This window comes from Bos mutus, chromosome 13 (assembly GCF_027580195.1).
Source record: "Bos mutus isolate GX-2022 chromosome 13, NWIPB_WYAK_1.1, whole genome shotgun sequence".
In the NCBI taxonomy this organism is placed as follows: domain Eukaryota; kingdom Metazoa; phylum Chordata; class Mammalia; order Artiodactyla; family Bovidae; genus Bos; species Bos mutus.
The window spans coordinates 39,341,199-39,361,846 of NC_091629.1; the positions used below are offsets into that span (position 1 = coordinate 39,341,199).

At 58.6% G+C, this 20,648-nt stretch overlaps 2 protein-coding genes across 6 annotated transcripts; one reads left to right on the plus strand and one right to left on the minus strand.

The window, feature by feature from the left end:
* The first annotated feature begins 289 nt into the window (after window positions 1–289).
* Window positions 290–12,819, plus strand: CABLES2 (Cdk5 and Abl enzyme substrate 2). 4 transcript variants are annotated; one of them, XM_005893994.3, is made up of 10 exons: window positions 290–705; window positions 5,086–5,157; window positions 5,231–5,323; window positions 6,466–6,543; window positions 6,791–6,899; window positions 7,274–7,439; window positions 7,791–7,894; window positions 8,011–8,117; window positions 10,400–10,604; window positions 10,724–12,819. In XM_005893994.3, exons 1-10 carry the CDS (start codon window positions 317–319, stop codon window positions 10,862–10,864), a joined length of 1,464 nt encoding a protein of 487 aa, XP_005894056.3. In that variant the 5' UTR covers window positions 290–316; the 3' UTR covers window positions 10,865–12,819. The 4 variants fall into 4 exon arrangements, with proteins under 4 accessions (XP_005894056.3, XP_070237549.1, XP_070237550.1 ...); XM_070381448.1 differs by having other exon boundaries at window positions 5,089–5,157; XM_070381449.1 differs by lacking the exon at window positions 10,724–12,819 and adding an exon at window positions 9,944–10,067 and having other exon boundaries at window positions 10,400–10,535.
* A 95-nt stretch (window positions 12,820–12,914) lies between these two features.
* On the minus strand, window positions 12,915–14,234 carry RPS21 (ribosomal protein S21). Of its 2 annotated transcripts, none has more exons than XM_070382094.1 (6): window positions 14,142–14,234; window positions 13,833–13,895; window positions 13,692–13,755; window positions 13,481–13,552; window positions 13,055–13,110; window positions 12,915–12,978 (listed from the first exon to the last, which is right to left on the minus strand). In XM_070382094.1, exons 2-6 carry the CDS (start codon window positions 13,880–13,882, stop codon window positions 12,969–12,971), a joined length of 252 nt encoding a protein of 83 aa, XP_070238195.1. In that variant the 5' UTR covers window positions 13,883–13,895; window positions 14,142–14,234; the 3' UTR covers window positions 12,915–12,968. The 2 variants fall into 2 exon arrangements, with proteins under 2 accessions (XP_070238195.1, XP_005894057.2); XM_005893995.2 differs by having other exon boundaries at window positions 14,069–14,153.
* Window positions 14,235–20,648: the final 6,414 nt, after the last annotated feature.

Below are 20,648 nucleotides of genomic sequence, written 5' to 3' on the forward strand. Positions count from 1 at the left end.
GGAATAGGGCACTGGAGTCCGGGGGCCGCGACTTCCGAGCCGGGGACTCGAACCCGGGGCCACGCCGCCACTCGCCCCGAGTCAGGCCTCGCGGGCCCAGCCGCAGGCAAACTGGCGGCTCCTAGATCCCCAGGGCAGCATGAGAACCGCCTCTAGGACCCAGGGGAGCGCCCCGCCCCCGGCTCCGCGATGGCCAATGGGCGAGCGCGATGGCGGTATATTTGCATGCGGGTGCGCCACGGCCAATCGGCGGCGGGCCCGGGCGCGTGCGCGAGCGGGCGGGCGGCGGCAGGCGGCCGGCTGGCTTAGTCGGAGGATGGCCGCAGCCGCGGCGGGTGGAGCGCCGGGCACGTCCCCCGGCCCCACCGCCAGGGCAGCGCCACAGGCGCTGCGGAGGCGCGGGGACTCACGGCGCCGCCAGGCCGCGCTCTTCTTCCTCAACAATATCTCCCTGGACGGGCGGCCCCCGAGCCTGGGCCCCGGGGGAGAGAAGCCCCCGCCGCCGCCGCCACCGCCCACCGAGACCCGCGAGCCTCCGGCGCCGCCACCGCCTCCGCCGCCGCCGCCGCCCGCGCCCCCCGCCGGCCTGCCCCTGCCCGGGCCCGGAGGCAGGACCCCAGCGCCCCAGGGCCTGCTCAGCCCCGCTCCCGCGCCCACCGGCTTGGGCCTCGGCCTCGGCCTGGGCCTGGACGGGCAGCGCCAAAGGTGAGTGCGGCCCGGGTCACCTGGAGCCTGGGGGCGGCGGAGTGGCCCGAGGCTGGATCAGCGCGGGGGTCGGGGTCACCTGGCCCAGGGTTCAGGGTTGGGGTAACTGGGCTTCGGATCAGTGGAGTGGCCCTGGCTGGGTCAACGCAGAGGCTGAGGTAGCTTAGGGGCCTGGCAGCCCAGGACATAGGGTTGGAGTGACCTGGGGCCATCAACATAGTGGGCAGGGTGGCGAGGTGGCCGTGGGCTGGCTCAATTCGTTAACACGGGGCTGAGGTGACCTACGGAAAACCAGGATCAGCCCATGACACAGGGCTGGAGTGACCTATCAGCATAGGACTTGGAGATCAGGAGGTAACCCTGATCCCCTGTGAGCCCCAGACACATGTTGGGGTGTTGAGGGACAGAGACTTAGGGTGTCCTGGGTCTTGCCAGCCCCGGAAGGGAGTCTTGCCTGGGCCCCTCCCCAGACTAAGGTGTCAGAGTCAGGGGTCTTCTGGGATCTGTCAACCACCTGGACATGTATGTTAGGGTTTCCTTGCGCCTTGTTGATCCCCAGACTTAAGGATCATGGTCCCCTTAATCCTGCCACCCCTGGATATGGGGTCAGGGTCTTCTCAATTTTGTCAGACCCCGAACACAGGTCAGGGTTCCCTCAACCCTTGTCAGCCCCCAGACACGGAGCCCTGTCTGCTCCAGACACACACACCCCTCCCCAGCCCATTTCATCAGTTCACTGGACACGGGACTCATAAACGTCCACCATACGTTCCCCTTCGTTCTCTGAACTGGGCGAACCCCTCTGTGGGCCAGGGATCTTCCCTGCACTGTGACCTCTCCCCAGAGTCTCCCACACTGGCCCAGACTCCCAGCCCACAGCTGGTGGTCCCTGGAGCCCCCCATCACCCTCTCCTCCTTTGTCCTCTCTGAGCTCAGTGTCCCTGGGCCCATCACATCCCAGGTCACAGGCACTTTCCCTGCCCTTCACCCATCTCAGAGCCTCCCTGACCCTGAGCCCTGCCCCTCTAGTCTGTGCCCCCTGCCCACATGCTCTGGCTGCTGGACACCCCACTTCCTTCCCCCAGAGACCCTTTCACGGGCCCTGGAGGTATGCAGGGTCTCGCAGCTGGTGCTGCACGTGGGTGGGCCCAGACCTTGAACTCACCGCAGTCCCCTGGTGTCCAGAGGCTCTTCTTACCTGGAGGTCATGACGGCTGCACTGGCTGTCGTTGCCTCGCAGCCCTGGTCTCAGGCAGTTCCAGGTGACGGGTTCTTCTGAGGGACTTCGGTTGGGAGGTGGAGGCCAGGGTATGGTGCTTGTGGCTAGATTTCTTGACTCTACATTCGGAGTCCTTCTGAGTGGCCCTGAGGCCACTGTCACACTACGTAGGTAGACTTCAGCAAGAGCTGCATCTGCACAGGCTAAGAAGCCTGATCCTGTCCGCAGATGAGCCTGGCCAGGGCTCCGAAGGGAGTCGGGGGCTGGTTGGGACAGAGTGGTCTGTTTGTCCCAAAAGTGGCAGTAAGTGTACCATGTCCCTGGGGAGATAGGGCTGCTTACCTGACGGGACTGAGAGGAGAAAAGACTGCTTTCTCCGTGGAAGTCACTCCACTTTAAAACAGCTCCAAAGCCTGCTTGTCCTCGGCTGGCAGACTCCCACAAAGTGGTCCTGTCTCCTGGTGGCCCTCAACCCAAGGACAGTTTCCTGGTCACACCAGGTCTCCTTCAAGCCACTCTAGGGCAGAGCGGCACAGCTGTCTGCTGTGTGAGGCCCTCACTCCCACTTGGCCTTCACATCCTCGGTCAGATGTCCCTCTTGCCCTTCAGGCTGCACCTGCCCATGCAGACTCTGCCCCGCCTCGGTTTCTGCTGCCGAGCCCAGGCCCCCGCCCTTGGGTCTGACGGATGGAGGGTTCCTGGGGTGGGCACTGTCTGTTTCTCTCTGCTCCGGGAGTCCAGAGGCAGGGCTGTGGATAGTCACTGCTGAGTGTGGGAGGGTGGCTGGCCTAGCGAAGTAGGCTGCCAGCTACTGGCTGTGGGCTTCAAGGGACACTTGTTCTGGGCATGGAGAGAGTGCTGAGGGTCTTTTCCCAAAGTCTGTGTCATGAGAAGGGTGGTCTGAGCCAGGCTCTGGGAACAGACCTGGTTGGAATTCTGACTCCACTGTTTATGAGCTCTGTGACTTGGAGCAGGTGAAACCGCCTCTCTGAGCCTCAGTTTGCTTCCCTGTGAAATGGGTTTGTGTTAAGTACTACCGGCCAGAGGGGCTGTTAAAATCAGATGGATGGACAGGCTCAGCAAGGGTGGCTTGGCCAGACCAGGGCCAGGGAATGGAGACTCTTGTTACATCCAGGTTGCCCAGGGCATGCTCACAGCTCGGCTCACGGTGGAGAGTTGGTGTGCCACACTCAGGCAGTCTGGTGTGGCTTTTTCCCTGAGCCAGGGAGTGAATCCTCAGAACCCTTACCTTCTTCGCTTGAACTTCAGACTCCCTAGAATTTTCTTTTCATATCAACTCCGTGGTCACTTAACACTTGGCAGGTTCCAGGCTTCCCCAGCTGGTCAGAAGCGGGCTTTCAGGTGCTCTGCCTGCCCCACCAGGCCTGTGCCCTCCTGCTCCGCCGCGGCGTCGCACTCCCCTCCCCTGTGGAAAGCCTGGCAGCCTCATGCAGCAGCAGGGTTCCCTCTGGCAATCTTGGAAAGCCTCGTCCCAGCAGGGCTCTCAGCCTCCCTCAGGCTGCAAGCCTCTCCTCTGGAGTGGGAGTGGGGAAGGAGGCAGGAAAGCAGCAGCCCCTCACTTGGCTGGCCTGGTCTGTGCTCAGAATTCACGGTGCCATTGTCAGCGCTGTCCCTGTCTCTGCACCCGGACACTGGCCAGGTTCAGGGAAGGAGCCCTGAGAACACGGAGTGGCCTTGATTCCAGTGCCCCTGCCGTGGTCAGGAGGGCAGCAGGTGGCAGAGTCTGGTAGCAGAGGCTGGTGCACAGAGCTCGTGGGATGCAGCTGCCAGGCCCACCCCAACCAGCTCTGTGCCTCAGTTTGGCCCCTGTATACTAAGGGCTGTGAGGACTGACTTGATGTGTAAGATGCTTAAAATAAGGAAAGATAAAAGGAGACAGCGATGAAGACAGCGATGCACGAAACCAGCTGGGCTCAGGTGCTCAGCTTGCTGAGGGGAGAGGCCTCTCCTGCAGGGACCCAAGACCAGCAGGAGGAGCCAGGTCAGAGGTCAAGCAGCCTATAGGCTTTGGGGTGTGGGCGCTTATTGTGCCAAGGGCCCATGGCATCTGCCAGGCGCCTCCATGGAGAGCGCCGCTGGCCCAGGCCCTGTCAGTGAGGTCCCAGGTGTGCAGGAGCCACTGGGCCCCACCTGGGAAATTACCTGAGGAAGAGAGCCTGAGAAAGCCACGCGGGACTGCTCCTGGGGCCTCTGAGCCTGCCTGTGGGGCGTGACGCACACACCTCCCCAGGGATGGTTTTGTCTCCACTGGGCCAGCTTCGCTGCCCGGCTCGGGTCCTTTCTGAATGTCCACCTCCAGCAGGGTACCGTCTCAGGCCAGGGCAGGTCCTGCCTCATCGCCGACTGTGGGTCAGTGCTTACCCAGCCCCTACCTGGGGCATTCCCGGTTGCTGGGCAACAGGCAGGAATGGACAGTACTGAGACACGGTCCCAGGATCACGGGTGATGCCAGGGCTGCTGCCCGTGGGAGGATGAGGGCCACATGTGAGCTGAGCATCCAGTTGAGGGTGATATAGCCACGGGAGGACCTGGAAAAGGAGGGTCCAAATGGAGGGAACCCCAGCGAGGGCCCTGAGGCAGAGGAAGGGCTGGCACAAGGAGTGGAGGGCAGTGAGGGTGGCCTGGCTGAAGGGGAGAGGCTCCTGGGTGTCCCTGGCCGGGGACTGAGCGAGCTGTGTCAGTGCTGGTGGTAGCTCCACTCACTGAGATGGGCAGAGCGGGTTGGCAGGACTTGTGCTTGTTTGCCCTTCAGCCCTGCAGAGCCGCTGCCAGGCCCCCATGTCCCCTTTCCAGGCTTCCACTAGGCCCCTTCCAGAGGTACTTCCACCTGCAGCCTGCTGTGGGCACGCATGACCTGTCTCACCCCATTCCTAGGCCCGAGGGAGCTCTCGGGACCCCTAGGCTGAGCTTCGAGAGGCAGTGGGCAGACCAGGGCATGCCCAGCCTTTCATCTCAGCACTCCGCCCCACCTCAGGCTCTTCTGGCCTCGGGTGGCCCTTCCTAGCACTCAGGTCTGCCTGCAGACCTGCTTCCGGCCCATGGCCTGGGCCCCCTCCCCGAGAGCAGAGCACGGTACCGAGGCAGCCTGCCGTCTGCCTCCTGAGGCCCTGCCCCCTGAGGCCCTTCTGTCCTCCTCACAGAAGGCGTGTGGCATCCCAACGCTGCTCCCTCGAGTTTCTGGAAGACACAGTGGGATGTCCCTCGGGTCAAAGGTAAGGACCCCGCCTCTCTCCTGGGGCCAGGATGGGTCTGGGAGGGGCAGAGTGACCTGCTTTTCACCTGCAGAACCAAACACATATCCGGATCCCCGAGACACAAGGGCCTGAAAAAGACACACTTCATCAAGAACATGCGGCAGTACGACACCAGGAACAGCAGGTATGGGCACGTGGCCCACCGTGTCCTCCCTTCAGCCCTGTGGGACCTCGTCCTGCCTGTGTCAGCAGCCCTGTCCTCCTTCAGCTCAGGGGACTCGTCCCCACAGCCCGTCCCTTGTCCCCTTGGAAGTGGGCCCTCCTTCCCTCCCACCCACCTCCGTTCATATTCCCTGAGCGCCGGAGTCCACAGCACGTCCTGGGCGAGGGGCCGCCCAGTAGACTCTGGTCTTGAGTAGAAATGCTGAACGTTGAGGACATAGTGGGGACGGGCAAAGTGGTGGGGTGGCCAGGAGAGAAGGAAACACAGAGGGTACCTGGCTTCCCTGAGCCGGGCGCACAGCCCTCAGAGGCCCTGTGTTGGAGATGCTGGGTCCCTGGTGCCCACGTCCCTCACGCCCTACCCTCCTTGCCCTGAGGCCATCGTCCTGACCCTGAGTAACCCTTCCTGCTGGAGGCTGTGCCCAGGTACCCACAAGGTAGCCCTACTTGGGGAGTGCTGAGTCTTCCCCATGGTGGCCGTAGCTCAGACAGTCCAGGACCCCAACACTGTCCCCATGATGGGCTCCGTCTGGTGCTTAGGAGCAGGCCCCAGGCAGACTGAGTGCTAGCCTGGCCAGGAAACGGGTCTCCTACCATCATCCTCCCTGCTGGACTGGGGCTGGGCCAGGCAGAGCTGTGCCCAGAGGGAGGAAAGGCCAGCCCTCCTGCCATGTGCCCCACATAGGGCCCCTCTCGGGCCACTTTGGCTTCAGACTTGGAAGTTGGGGCTTCCTGATGCTCTTAGGCTCCTGCCCTCCTGGGATGCCTGCGGACTGGCTCCTTCAGCCAGCCAGTCCTTGGGGCCATGCCTCTGCTGTCCTGCACCGCCTGTTCTCTCCTGGATGACCTAGCCTCCGGCTTCCACCCTGCCTGCAGTGTTGTGCGTCATGTGGGAGGGCTGCGCTCACTGAGGGGACGAGACACAATGCCCTGAAACTCCTAGAAAGACCGGTGAAAGCTGGGCGGCCAGATGGACCCACCCTGGCTACTGGGCCCCCTTAGCTGGGCATCCCCTGACCCTTGGGACAAAGCCCAGCCTTAATCCAGGCAGGAAGGTCTCCTGGGAAATGCCAGCCACCCTGTTCTGACCCGTTCCTCCTGCAGGATCGTGCTGATCTGCGCCAGACGGTCCTTGTGCGCGGCCTTCTCAGTCCTACCCTATGGAGAAGGCCTGCGAGTCAGGTGAGTGGCTGACCCCCACCCAGTGGGGGCTCCACACCCTCGCAGCTTTATCCAGGGGCCAGCAGACCAGCTTCTGCTCAAGCTTCTCAGGGGCTCCAAAGGCCCTGTGGGTCCTGGTTCTCTGGGAGGTGCTGCTAGACATGGGTACCTGGGACATTTCCTGCTCAAGGGTATGGAGGTGGGAGTGCTGCCAGCCTCAGGCTCGGCGGTGGAGAGTGGCAGCTGTGTACCGTCCTATGCGTTGCAGTGACCTGAGATTGGACAGCCAGAAGCAAAGACACCCATCTGGCGGCGTTTCTGTGTCTTCCGAGATGGTCTTCCAGTTGGAAGGTGTTGAGCTGGGGGCAGATGGAAAGGTGGGAGCTGGCGCCGTGCTCAGCGGGAGCACAGGGCTTATGCATGTCTTCCGGGAAAGTAGACTCAAAGATGTGTTCGACTGAAATCCTATAAAGTGTGAGGTCGCTGTGGGAGGAGGCCAAGAAGCCTGTGCAGACCAGTTTGGTGGCTGGGTGACAAGATCGGCTCTAGTGGTGAGGGTGAGGGGCTCAGGACTCCTGGACCAGAAGTTCCAGCTGCAGATCCCAGTGAAGGATGGGGCATTCTGGAACCCCCAAGGGAGTGAGCAGCATCAGTCCTGGGTAGTGGGAGCTGTGGCAGCCGGGAGGGAGCTCACTGGATCTCTGGTCTTGGACGGGGCAGCAGGGCTGAGCCTGACGCCCTGCCTCTCCAGGTTGTGTCTTACGCCAAGTTCCTGTACCCCACCAATGCCCTGGTCACGCTCAAGCCAGACAGCCACGGCCCAGCGCCTCAGCCTCGGCCCAGCGTGCCCCGCACTCTGCTGGGGTCCCGCTGCAAACCCGTCCCACCCAGGGCAGCACCAGCCGGCTCGGAGCTAGGTAGCCAAGGGCCCTGACCTGGGGCAGGACAGATGGCCCCAGGTGTCACATCCCAGCCCATGGTCCTTGGGGAGGAGGCTTGGGGAGCAGGCTGGCCATGACCTCTCAGGAGAGTGGGACCCTCACCAATGGCTCCAGGGGTCCTTCGTCATCAGGACTCCCTTCGTCCCACCCAGCCCCAGGAGAGAGGACCACGCCTGGAGCCCCTGAACCCCACTCTCCTTGTCCTACAATGACACCTTCCACCCAGCTGCCCCCTGGCGCTGACAGACCTGCCCCAGGCTGGGGTCGGCATAACCGCTGACCCAAGCTCTGGGCTCGTGGTGGGTCAGGGCTGCCCTCTGCCCGCAGGGGCTGACGCAGGGGATGCCCTGGAGTACAACCCCAATCTGCTAGATGACCCTCAGTGGCCCTGCGGCAAGCACAAGCGTGTGCTCATCTTCGCGTCCTACATGGTAGGGGGGTCGCCCCTGGGGGCGGCTGAGGGGTCAGCACTGAAGGGGTGTGCAGCCGCCTCCCCTGGCTGGGCAGGTGCCCCCAAGCTGCATGGGGATGGTCTTCTCTGCTGCAGACGACGGTGATTGAGTACGTGAAGCCCTCCGACCTCAAGAAGGACATGAACGAGACCTTCCGGGAGAAGTTCCCCCACATCAGGCTGACGCTGAGCAAGATCAGGAGGTGAGGAGGCCTCGGTTGTCCCCAAGCCTGTGGCATCCCCGTGCCCACAGCCCAGCCAGCTCAGCCCTTCTCTCCTATCCCCCACGGAGTCCTGAGCTTGAGAAACCCAAGGCCCCTCTCCTAAGCCCACCCTCCTTCTGTCCAGCTCGACCAACCCCGGCAGCTCCCTGCCACCTCCTTGGTCAGGCGCCCTCAGTTCAGTTCAGTTCAGTCGCTCAGTCGTGTCCGACTCGTTGCGACCCATGAATCACAGCATGCCAGGCCTCCCTGTCCATCACCAACTCTCGGAGTTTACCCAAACTCATGTCCATCGAGTCGGTAATGCCATCCAGCCATCTCATCCTCTGTTGTTTCCTTCTCCTCCTGCCCCCAATCCCTCCCAGCATCAGGGTCTTTTCCAGTGAGTCAACTCTTCGCATGAGGTGGCCAAAGAATTGGAGTTTCAGCTTTAGCATCAGTCCTTCCATTGAACACCCAGGACTGATCTCCTTTAGGATGGACTGGTTGGATCTCCTTGCAGTCCAAGGGACTCTCAAAGAGTCTCCTCCAACACCACAGTTCAAAAGCATCAATTCTTCGGCTCTCAGCCTTCTTCACAGTCCAACTCTCATATCCATACATGACCATAGGAAAAACCATAACCTTGACTAGATGGACCTTTGTTGACAAAGTAATGTCTCTGTTTTTGAATATGCTATCTAGGTTGGTCATAACTTTGCTTCCAAGGAGTAAGTGTCTTTTAATTTCATGGCTGCAGTCACCATCTGCAGTGATTTTGGAGCCCCAAAAATTAGTCTGACACTGTTTCCACTGTTTCCCCATCTATTTCCCATGAAGTGATGGGACCAGATGCCATGATCTTCGTTTTCTGAATGTTGAGCTTTAAGCCAACTTTTTCACTTTACTCTTTCACTTTCATCTAGAGGCTTTTGAGTTCCTCTTCACTTTCTGCCATGAGGGTGGTATCATCTGCATATCTGAGATTATTGATATTTCTCCCGGCAATCTTGATTCCAGCTTGTGCTTCTTCCAGACCAGTCTTTCTCATGATGTACTCTGCATATAAGTTAAATAAGCAGGGTGACAATATACAGCCTTGATGTACGCCTTTATTTGGAACCAGTCTGTTGTTCCATGTCCAGTTCTAACTGTTGCTTCCTGACCTGCATATATAGGTTTCTCAAGAGGCAGGTCAGGTGGTCTGGTATTCCCATCTCTTTCAGAATTTTCCGCAGTTTATTGTGATCCACACAGTCAAAGGTTTTGGCATAGTCCATAAAGCAAAAATAGATGTTTTTCTGGAACTCTCTTGCTTTTTCGATGATCCAGAAGATGTTGGCAATTTGATCTCTGGTTCCTTTGCCTTTTCTGAAACCAGCTTGAACATCTGGAAGTTCATGGTTCACGTATTGCTGAAGCCTGGCTTGGAGAATTTTTAGCATTACTTTACTAGCGTGTGAGATGAGTGCAAGTGTGCGGTAGTTTGAGCATTCTTTGGCATTGCCTTTCTTTGGGATTGGAATGAAAACTGACCTTTTCCAGTCCTGTGGCCACTGCTGAGTTTTCCAAATTTGCTGGCATATTGAGTGCAGCACTTTCACAGCATCGTCTTTCAGGATTTGAAAAAGCTCAACTGGAATTCCATCACCTCCACTAGCTTTGTTTGTAGTGATGCTTTCTAAGGCCCACTTGACTTCACATTCCAGGATGTCTGGCTCTAGGTGAGTGATCACACCATCGTGATTATCTGGGTCCTGAAGACCTTTTTTGTACAGTTATTTTGTGTATTCTTGCCACCTCTTCTTAATATCTTCTGCTTCTGTTAGGTTCATACCATTTCTGTCCTTTATCGAGCCCTGGCTGCTGCTTATTCCTGCCCACACCTGCGGGGGGCCCCCACACCAGCGCCCACAGCCCCTGAGCCGGCCGCTGACCGTCCCCACCTGATCGGTAGGAGGTCAAGGCCCCACATGAGCTGCCCACACACCCCCTCGATGCCTTGGCACTGCCCTTCCCTCCCCACACTGGTCCCCTCGCTGCCACAGGAGGGCAGGGACCCAGTCCTCTGTGGTGTCCGTTTGTGGACAGTGCGGGTGCTGTGGGCCGAACAGTGACCAAGACCAGCCTGCCGCTGCCCCCGACCACCCCAGCTATGGGCCCTTGTGCTGGGCCGCGCCCTCCGGGAGGAAATGGCGATTTTCCCAGGGCCCAAAGACACGCCCCCCAAGCGGGGAGTGGCCACTTCCCAGCCCCACAGCCCGTGGCTCCGTGTGAACCCGCAGTTTGAAACGAGAGATGCGGAACCTGTCCGAGGAGTGTGGCTTGGAGCCCGTGACCGTGTCCATGGCCTATGTGTACTTTGAGAAGCTGGTGTTGCAGGGTAAGCTCAACAAGCAGAACCGCAAGCTATGCGCCGGCGCCTGCGTGCTGCTGGCCGCCAAGATCAGCAGCGACCTGCGCAAGAGCGACGTGAAGCAGCTCATCGACGTGAGTACGGGCCGCCCCCGCCCCTAACCCTCCGGGTCTCAGAGGAGGGCCCGGCCCCTACCCCTGGCCCGGCCCCTGAGGAGCGGCCCGACTCAACCCCTCTTTCTTCTTGGACGCAGAAGTTAGAAGAAAGGTTTCGGTTCAACCGACGGGATCTCATCGGCTTTGAGTTCACAGTGCTCGTGGCCTTGGAGCTCGCTCTGTACCTTCCTGAGAACCAGGTGTTACCTCATTACAGACGCCTCACACAGCAGTTCTAGCCGGCCAGCCTCCACACCCTGGCTTCCAGTCCTAAGCACACCACACCGCCACGGTACTTCTGAGAGCCCTTCTGCGTGCTGCTGAACAGACCTGGGGCTCTGTCAGTGCTTCTCATTTTCCTGTGCCTACGACTGCTCTGGCACCAGGACTTTGGTCTACAGCGTCCAGTGGTGTTATCCACCGTGCTTCTCCTCTGCGTCACCCAGCCTTCTGCTGCTGTCAGAGCCGCCGCGCTGGTGTCTCGTGGAGGCCTGGGTTTCCAGACCCTACTGCAGACGCTGGATTGCTGGACTTAACCCATTGGAGCATTAATCTCGGCTATTTGGAGTTTTCGGAGGTGGAGACCGCACTGTGGAACCCCCCACCCCCTCAGCCCAGCCCCTAGGGGTGTCTGCCCACCTCCCCATATCCACAAGCAGAGCTCTGCATCAGCCTAAGCCAACGGGGGCAGACTCCTGGTTAGTTGTGATCTCATTTTTTACTCTCAGACCTCTGTTTTTTCAAGGATCGCGTCACTGTGAAGTCCTGAGGGCCCGGGTGGCAGGTACCCCAGCTGGCCTCTCCGTGGAACCAGCCTGCACCACGCAGGGATCTGTCTCACCAGAAAACCCCACTTGCTTATGACACCCAGGACCTTCAGAATGACTGGATTGCTGGTTCTTGATCTTCCTAAGCAATATGGCGGTGGCGGGGGGATGGGGGGGATGTACTTATTATCATTTAGGATTTGGTTCTGTGGGTCTTTTTCTAAGGGAACAAAAACTGGTTAAACAAGGTCTGCTGAGGATGTGACCTGAACCACACTTGATCTTCCAAGCGGGGAAGAAGACAGACCACTTCAACTGTCCTGCTCACGAGGGTAAAGGCTCTGCCTTCCTCCCAGGAAGGAAGGGAAAGCCACCTTGGCCAGAGCAGTGGTCACACCAGGCAGACCCCAAAGGCTGGTCGTTGTCCAGGGCAGGCCTGTGTCCAGCTCGTCTGCCTCACCAGGCTACGTGTTACCCAGTTCTTCCACTTGCTGCCCCACCATAAACACTGAAGACCTAGGACTGGAGCTTCTTCACCAGCCAGCTGCTCTCAGAAAGGACCGTGTCGGCTGGGCCATCAAGCTGCGTCCCACTGTTGTCCCAAGAACCTCACTGGAGGGGTGCTGGGGTAGCCCCACACTGCATCCTGTCCATGTGGACTGGTCCTTCTGCAGAAGAGATGCCAGCCCTTATCAGCGCATTCCACCACCAGTAGCTCAGCAAGATCTCAGCCCAGGAGGGCACAAGGATCCCCGCAGGGGTGCAGAACAGCTGCCCTACCCCACTCGCTGCTCTTCTTCCTTGGTCACTCGCTTAGGTTCAGGAGGACTGCAGGAAGGAATCCGAAGCTCAACTCTGTACCCAACCTTATTTATCGAGTGCCTCTTTCCTGTTCTCCCCCCAGGACACCCCCAAACTCTGATGTGCACCAAGGGGGCTTGAAAGATGAAGCTGCTAGGCCCCAGGCAATCCTTGAAGGTGTCCAGTATCTCAAGGATACTTCTGTTACAAGCACCTGAAGGGACCAACTTCCAAAATGTACGTGCTGGTTTACAGTTAGCTTTGAGGAACACACCTTGAGAATTTCAGTACAAATGTTAGAATGGCAATACAGTGTTTATATAGTGAGAACTAGTCATTCACCAGGCCCTGTAACCTTCCCTTTAGTGTGTTGTGTCCTTGTTAATGTCAAGAGCTGCCACTGTGTGGTACTCAAGTGAAGCCAGTATTTAAGGAATTAAACTTCAGCCTGAACTGTCACCCCAGACACCTGTGTCCAAGGGGCTGGGGCTACTCCCTCAGTGCCTAGGAGGCACCATAGGCTTAAAATGTGTGCTAAGTGGCTGTCTGACCTCACTGTCAAGTGTCAAGGATCTGTTTGCAAAAATTAATGTATTTGTGCTTTAAGTAAAAATTTGGTTTTGCAACACGTGTCATAGGCTGCCTTTCAGCTATCACCCCCAACACTCCAGAGCCCAGAAGAGCCCACCCCCCCCCCAAAAAAAACACAGAATGAAGCAGGTAAGTTTTCACTATTTATTTATAACAAATATTCCATGTCCGGGATGCTCTTCAGTCAGAAGTTCCTGGAACAAAAAAGGACATTAAAACCTGGTTTCTGAAACATCCTAGGCCCCAGTGCCCAAACTCCAGTCCTCTTACTTTGAAACGATGCCATCAGCCTTGGCCAGCCGGAGAATGGAGTCATCTGACTCGCCCTAGGGAAAAAAGCAGGTTGGGACCAGCTGCTCTTCTAGCCAGAAATCCCGCCCAGCTGCCCACTGGTTGGACCAAGTGGAGACTAGCTAGCAACAGGCAGACCGTCGACTCTACAGTGGGGGACAGGGTCTCAAGGAGGTCCCTGTGACAACCGAAAAGCTCCGAGGTTTTCCAAGGTGGGGTGGCCCTTTTTTTGGATCCTGAGCGTCCTATTTCCACCCCCAGGAAGAGGCTGGCAACCAGCACAATCTGAGCCAACAGGCTCCAGTCCATTTCGCCAACAAACCCGCTCAGGCTTGGGGACAGCGAGGGGGACGCTATTCCGGTTCAAAAGCCCACAAGGTAAGCGCGAAGCCCCGAGACACACACCATCCTGCGAATGGCCCCGCAGATAGCGTAGGTTTTAAACTGGCCGTTAAACCTGCCCGTCACCTTGTCAACCTAAAAATTGAAAAAAGGAGTCATAAAGAGGTGCCCAAGCATCTTCGGGTCGAAACTTGAGGTTTGGAAATCAACGTGCAAGTCCGCCCGACCTCGCCCCCCTCACCCAGCGGGTAGGCCCTGCGGCCGCCCAGCTCACCTCGGCCACGTTCATCTGGATGGACGCGTGGTCCTTGGCGCCGATGATACGGTTGCTGGCGGAGCTGCGGGGGAAGCGCAGTGAGCGGGGAGATGTAGGCTGGGTGTGGGGGGTTTAGGGGCAGGAGAGGGGGACGCTCACCATTTCCGCGGCACATACAGGTCCACGAACTCACCGGCGTCGTTCTGCATGTTGAGCCAGCGTCTGCGGGACCCCAAGGCGGCTTCGTGAGGGCGGACCGTGTCCGCGCGCCCCTCCCAGCCCAGCCCCGACCACCGCGCGCTAGGCTATGTTCCCGTCCCGATCCCGGGCCCAGCGCCGTCCCCCTACCCCCCGACCGCGAGCCCTAAAGCCGTTCTCCTGCACCGGTCCCAGACCTCGTGCCATCCTCCCTCCCGACCTCGGGCTCCGCGCCGTCCCCCTTGCCCGGACGCCGGCCGCGCAGCCCACCTGATGGCACCACGATGAGCTCGAGCGCAGAAAGGAAGCGCCACTTCCCCCGGCAGCGCTATTGGCGGGAGGGGCGGGGCCTCGGCGAGTACTTCCGGGTCCCGCGCCCCGCCGCGAGTTTGCGCGGGGTCGGAGGAGGGGGCGGTCCGGTCACTGTGACGCATTTCCGCTTCCAGTGGTCGGAAACTTCCAGGCGTCCCACGGATTTGGGCGGGCTGCTGGTGCGAACTTGCGAGATCGCAGGTGGGCGCGTCTTCGCAGCGGTGGTTTTCGCCCGGGTGGGCGCTTCCCGCCGCCGGGATCGGCCAGTGCCAAGGGCACCCAGGCAGGCCCCGACGCAGGTGGGAGGGCGGGAGTGCTGGCACGAGCCGGGTTGTCAGCACGTGGGAGCTACAGATCGCTCCGGGGGTCTTACCCCAGGGCCAAGCCAAGCACCGCGAAGATGGACACAGACGGGGCGCCGCTGGTTATAAGAGCAAGAGAGAGCCCTGGGGTCCTGAAGGAGGAGTGGCAGGGCTCGGGTGACGGGCTTCTCCCGAAAATGGAACTTAACTGCCCCAGAAACCCGGGTCTGAGCTAGAAAGGAGTTTGGCCACGCCTCGTGACGGAGCCAGGTCAGACCCGCACGGCGGGTGCTCAGCACTATCTGGGCCCTGCTCAGGATCCTTCCGCCACATCAGTCCCACTCCATCCTCCCCGGAGCTGTCTATGCCAGGCCCGTCCCTGGTGCGAGAGTCTGTTAATGAAGAAAACAGAAAAACTCCAGGCTGCAGAGCTAACTCCAGAGCCCCCCGTCCCGCAATCCTGTGATTGTGCCCCGCCATCTCAGCTGAAACACCCCCTTGGGACTTCATCTTTCATATGAGAGAGAGGGCCCCTCGGGGGTCGACTCCAGAGCTTGTACACCCCGCCGCCCCTGCTGCCCAGGGCCGAGCCCGGCAGTGGAGTCTCGGAAATCCCGATACCTCTTACTCGGCAAACCCGCCCGGTCCTCCAAGATTGGGTACCCCCTCACTTCCCCGACTCAAGTCTCCGTGAGGTCGCACAGATGAGGGCTCTTCCAGGGCTGTGTCTGCTCACCTTGTGGCGACTGCGAATGATCCTGGTCGGCCTGTCCTCACGGTGCTCCATTTGAGTCACAGCCAACTTCTGTATAGGTCCGGGAGGGTTTAATGTCTGGGCCTGGTCAGGGCTGAGGCTTCTCATACCTGGAAACCAGTGTTCGAGTGGGCAGTGTATTTGCTGTTGCTTCCACTGGGCTCTGGCAGCTGGGCCTCAGGTCACTGAGGCCAGTGCCCTGTAGGAAGGTCATCATTCCCTGTTGGTGCCAGCTGGAGATGTGTGCCCTTTCCAGGACCCCCAGCACATGCAGGGACATCACGTGTTTATGCTTGTGGTTGTATTATGGACCAGGGTTCTTGTCCTCCCTGCATGCATGTGTACTAAGTTGCTTCGGACTCTGCGACCACATGGACTGTAGCCCTCCAGGCTCCTCTATCCATGGAATTCTCCAGGCAAGAATACTGGAGTGGGCTGCCATGCCCTCCTCCAGGGAATCTTCCCAACTCAGGGGTTGAACCTGGATCTCCTGCACTGGCAGGTGGATTCTTCACCACTAGCACCACCTGGGAAGCCTTTCTTGTCCTCCCTAGTCGATAGAAATTGATATGAGATGAGATAAGAAATTCAGGCAAGGCTTTATCAGGGTTCCTGCTGCAGTAGGAAGGAGTGAAAACAAGTAATAGGTTCCCTTGTCCGCTCCATTATGTGGCGTGAGCGTAGGAATGGGTCCAGGGGTTGGGCTGGAGGGGAGCTTAGGTGGTTTGCCCATCTCTGGTAGTGTTGAGTGCAAGGGGCATGCGCTGGTACCGTGCTTTTGCTTCCAGCTCTTTAGAAGGGGCAGTTGGATTTTTAATCTGTGTCCTGTCCATAGTTTGCTTCACTTGCACGTGTAACAAAATCCACTCACACCCATTAGAATGACTACAATGAATTTGAAAAAATAAGTGTTGAGGCTGTGGAGAAATTGAAATCCTGTGCATTGTTGGTAGAAGGTAAAATGGTATAGCTGCTGTGGAAACAGTACAGTGGTTTTTCAAAAACTTAAAAATAGAACTGCCATACGACCCAACAATTCCACTTCTAGGTTACTTACCCAAAAGAAAGCAGTGTCTTGAAGAGATTTGTACAGCCATGTTCACAGCAGCATTATTCACAAAAGTCTATGATGGAAGCAACCCACGTGTCTGGGTGGGTGAAGGGATAAGCAGGATATGGTCTGTGCACACAGTGGAATGTTGTTCATCTTTAAAAAGGAGGGAAATTGTGACAAGCATATGGATGAAACTTGAGAAACTGTGCTAAAATAAGCCAGTCACAAGTACAGTGTAATTCCAGTTACACAAGGTGCCTAGAGGAGTCGAATAACAACGGTGGGGGCTGGGGGCGGGGGTTAGTGTCTAATGGGCATACAGCTCCATTCTGCAAGGTGAGGAAGTTGTAGAGATGGATGGTGGTGATGGCTGCACAACATTATGAATGTATTTAATACCACTGAACTGCACACTTAATGGTCAAGGCGGTAAGTTTTATTTATATTATCACAATAAAAAATATTTTAAATACTGTAGGACACGCATGGACACACAGAAGACAACACAGTCTCTTCCGGGTGGGGCCAGAGTTCCTCAGGCCAAGTTCTTCAAAAGGAAGTTCTGTGACCCCACCCCCTGGCAGTGAAATCTATATGAATGAGCCCCTCTTTGAGAAACTGCTTTGTCTGTTTAAATAAATTTTAAAAATAAGAAGAGACCCTGCTGTCCCAGGTCCCACAGACAGGAGCGAGTGGTCCCTGAAGGGAGCCAGCTGGGCCTTCCATCAGCAGTGCCCCTGTCATCTGAAGTCAGGCGTGGGGTCGCGGGGCAGCTGCTCAGGCTGGAGGCTGAGGGAGGTCGGAACTCAGGAGAGGTGTCCCTGCCTGTACTCTGCCCAGCAGCCACTATGGGGTGCCCAAGAGCTGTGCCTAGCCCTGCAGGCATCCCTGGGCGGGGCTCAAGGACAGAGGCTCATCAGTCGCTTTCCTGCTGGCTGTAGGGGGCTGGCCATCTCCCTCAGGCCTCTGGCCCCCAGCCAAGGGGTGACTTGTTTACTGAGCTTCCTATGAGGGCTCCAGGTTGGGAAAGGGCCAGAGGCTGGGTGGGGTGAAGGGGTTGGGGGCAGGAGGACCTGGCGCTTGAAGATGCTGTCCTCCTGGGGCAGCCCCCAGGGGCTCAGAGCAGCAGCTGTTGAGCAGGGTGGTCCCCATCAGGATCCTTGAGCACTTCCAGGCCTGCAGAACCTACACCTCTTCCTGCCCCCTGCACCCCAAGTGCTCTAGATCACCCCACCTTGCATTATCACATTAGGACGACAGGCTGACCTTGCACCCTCCTCCTGCCTCTTAGCTGTGTGGCCAGTCACTTAGCTGTCTCTCCTCCTGGCTGCAAAGTGGGGACAGTGGTAAGAGCACCACCCCGAAGGGTTAACACGCCTGGGGAGCTCAGAGTGGACGCGGCAGTCGGTCCTCAGCCCCACTGTCACCACCAGCGTCACTGTCACCCTCAGCACCACCGCCGCCACCATCATTTGGGTTGTTATGCCGTGACCCCAGGTCTACACGGCTGTAGAGCTGACTCCTGGGTTGACTTGAAGCCGCATCTCACCACCCGCATCTCACACAGGACCCCATTCAGGCTGCCCAGTAGGGTGCCGGTGGCCAGAGGTGTTGGCCAGTGTCCGCGTCCAGCATCCACTGCCCATTCACCTGCACTGTCCTGGGGCCTAGCCCATGGCAGGTAAGCAGGGCTCAGATGCATGGGACACAGCCTTCCTGGGCAGGGGGCTGAGGGGCACCTCCTGGCTCCTCCCAGAGCAGCTGTGTCTGGGCTGGGTGGGGCCCGGGCAGCCTGACACGCATTGTGTGTGGAGGGGAACCAGCCCCGAAACCAGGAAACCCTCCTTCCGGGCCTGGGCGCAGGCCCAGGGTGAGCCACAGGTCAGGGCCAAGGGACACGATTCTCCCCGTGCAAACCTAGCCAGGAGTTGCAGCCATCAGCCCGTCCTGCCTGCCCTGGTTCCCTGGGAGAAGGTCCAGCTGTGGACACAGACCTGCCTCAGAGGGACTCCAGCAGGCCCTGGTGCCACCGCCGCCAGCCACAACTCCAGACTGTCCTCTGGTCTCAAGGAGACAGGCGGTTCCGTCTGACTCTAAGTCTCCTTAGTCTCTGTGAGCTTAAGGGAGGTCCCAGCAGGTGTGCAGCCCCAGCATGTAGGTCTGACCTCAGTGACCTGGGGTGTGGGGCCTTGGGCACTGGTACTCACAGGCCGTCAGGGCCAGGAGCCTGAGAGCGTCCAGCTGGTCACCCTTTCTGTTCTATTTTATTTTGTCGTTCTATTTGTTGTTCAGTCGCTTAGTCCTGTCTGACTCTGCGAGTCCATGGACTAGCATGCCAGGCTTCCGTCTTTTACTATCTTCCAGTGTGTGTGTTAGCCGCTCAGAGTGTCTGACTCTTTGCAACCCCAGGAACTGTAGCCCACCAGGCTCCTCTGTCCATGGAATTCTCCAGGCAAGAATACTGGAGTGAGTTGCCATTTCTTTCTCCAGGGGATCTTCCCAACCCGGGGATCAAACCTGGGTCTCCTGCATTACAGATGGATTCTTTATCCTCTGAGCCACCAGGGAAGCCCAGAGTTTGCTCAAACTATTCTACTGTGTTAGACTTTTTCATTGAGATATAACCCACACGTGGTGATAAGGAACACAGACCATAAGTGACCCCCCACCCCCCTGGTTTTTACATCTGCATTCACAAACGCAGGCAGAGTGTGCTGCAGACTGTGCTGGCATTGGGGCAGCATCTGGATGGGCCTCTCCCCTCCCCACCTGGCTCCCAGGAGGCCTTCACGGACCTCTTTACCAGTTACGTGTACAGACATTCTGGAGGTGGGGTGGGGGCCTGAGCTGGGCACCTGGACCCCCACTGACACGTAACAGAGAGCACTATGAGATCAGAGACACCCAGGAATGTCTTGTCTTCTGGCCCCACCCCTCCCTCGGGGCCAGGCCACAAGGGCTGAGCCAAGGGACAGGAATGGAGGCACTTCCACCCCAGGCGCGCACGCAGCAGCCAGCTGGCTCATCCCAGTGGACACGCCACAGGCTCACCACGCTGGCCAGAGGCCAAGACATTCCAGCCAAACTGGGTGGAGTTTCAGGTTCAAAGCAAGAAGGCTGCAAGGCCCACCTTTACTCCTGGGCCAGGCCCGCCAGGGGGACACCAGGTTCTATCCCCAAGCTGACCTCTGATCCCACCCAGGTGGCCCCATGGCCACCCTGAGAGGATGTGCAATTATGAGCCCACTGTACAGAGCAGGAAACTGAGGCCAAGGGAGAGGAAGTGGCTCCCCCAGAGTTACAGAACCAGGGCACAGGGCAGGGCTTGACCCAGCCTGGAGCTCTGGGGTGGGGGGATGGGACATAGTGCAGCCAGAACGGGGCCTTGGACAGGAAGACAGGAACCCCCCAACACTGCCCCATGCCCAAGCCCAAAGCTGAGCCCTAAGGAGGCTTAACTCCGGAGCAGGGGTGTGGGGGTCCCTCATCTGCCCAGTGGGGACACCCAGCTGGGAGCCTGGAATGGACTAGAGAGGAAGGCTCTCCCTTGGCCCCTGGTGGTGATAATCTGCCCGCAGGGCCCAGCCTCTGAGCACCAGGCAGTGAGTGTGTCAGCAGCTGCTGGAACATGCCCAGAGGCAGAGGTTTGCTGGGCCTGGAGAGCGCAGGTGGAGGGTGAGGGGACCCAAATTCCTGCCCCGGTGCGGAGCCTAGCCCAGGCTTGTCTCGCTCTGCCCATCCCCAGCTCTCCCCTCCCTGCCCAGCTCTGCAAATCCTCTGAGGCCCCAGGATGTCCAGCAGGGCCCAGCCAGGAGTTGCCTCTGCCCCCCCACCCACTATGACCTCATGCAGATGACTGAGGGCAGGTGGCTGTCCTGTGGCCCCAGGCGAGTCCTGGGCCCTGCAGCGTTCAGGACAGGTGACCCCTGTCCCCAGGGAGCTCCTGTACCTGTTGTTGTTCAGTCACTAAGTCGTGTTTGACCCTTTGCTACCCCAGGGACTGCAGCACTCCAGCTTCCTTGTCCTTCACTATCTCCCAGAGCTTGCTCAAACTCATGTCCATCGAGTCAGTGATGCTATCCAACCATCTCATCCTCTGTCATCCCCTTCTCCTCCTGCCTTCAATCTTTCCCAGCATCGGGGTCTTTTCCAATGAGTTGTCTCTTCACATCGTTGCATCAGGTGGCCAAAGTACTGGAGCTTCAGCTTCAGCATCTGTCCTTCCCGTGAATATTCAGGGTTGATTTCCTTTAGGATTGACTGGTTTGATCTTCTTGCTGTTCAGGGGACTCAATGGTCTTCTCCGGCACCAGTTTGAAAGCATCAGTTCTCCCGGAGAAGACGACAATAAGCAT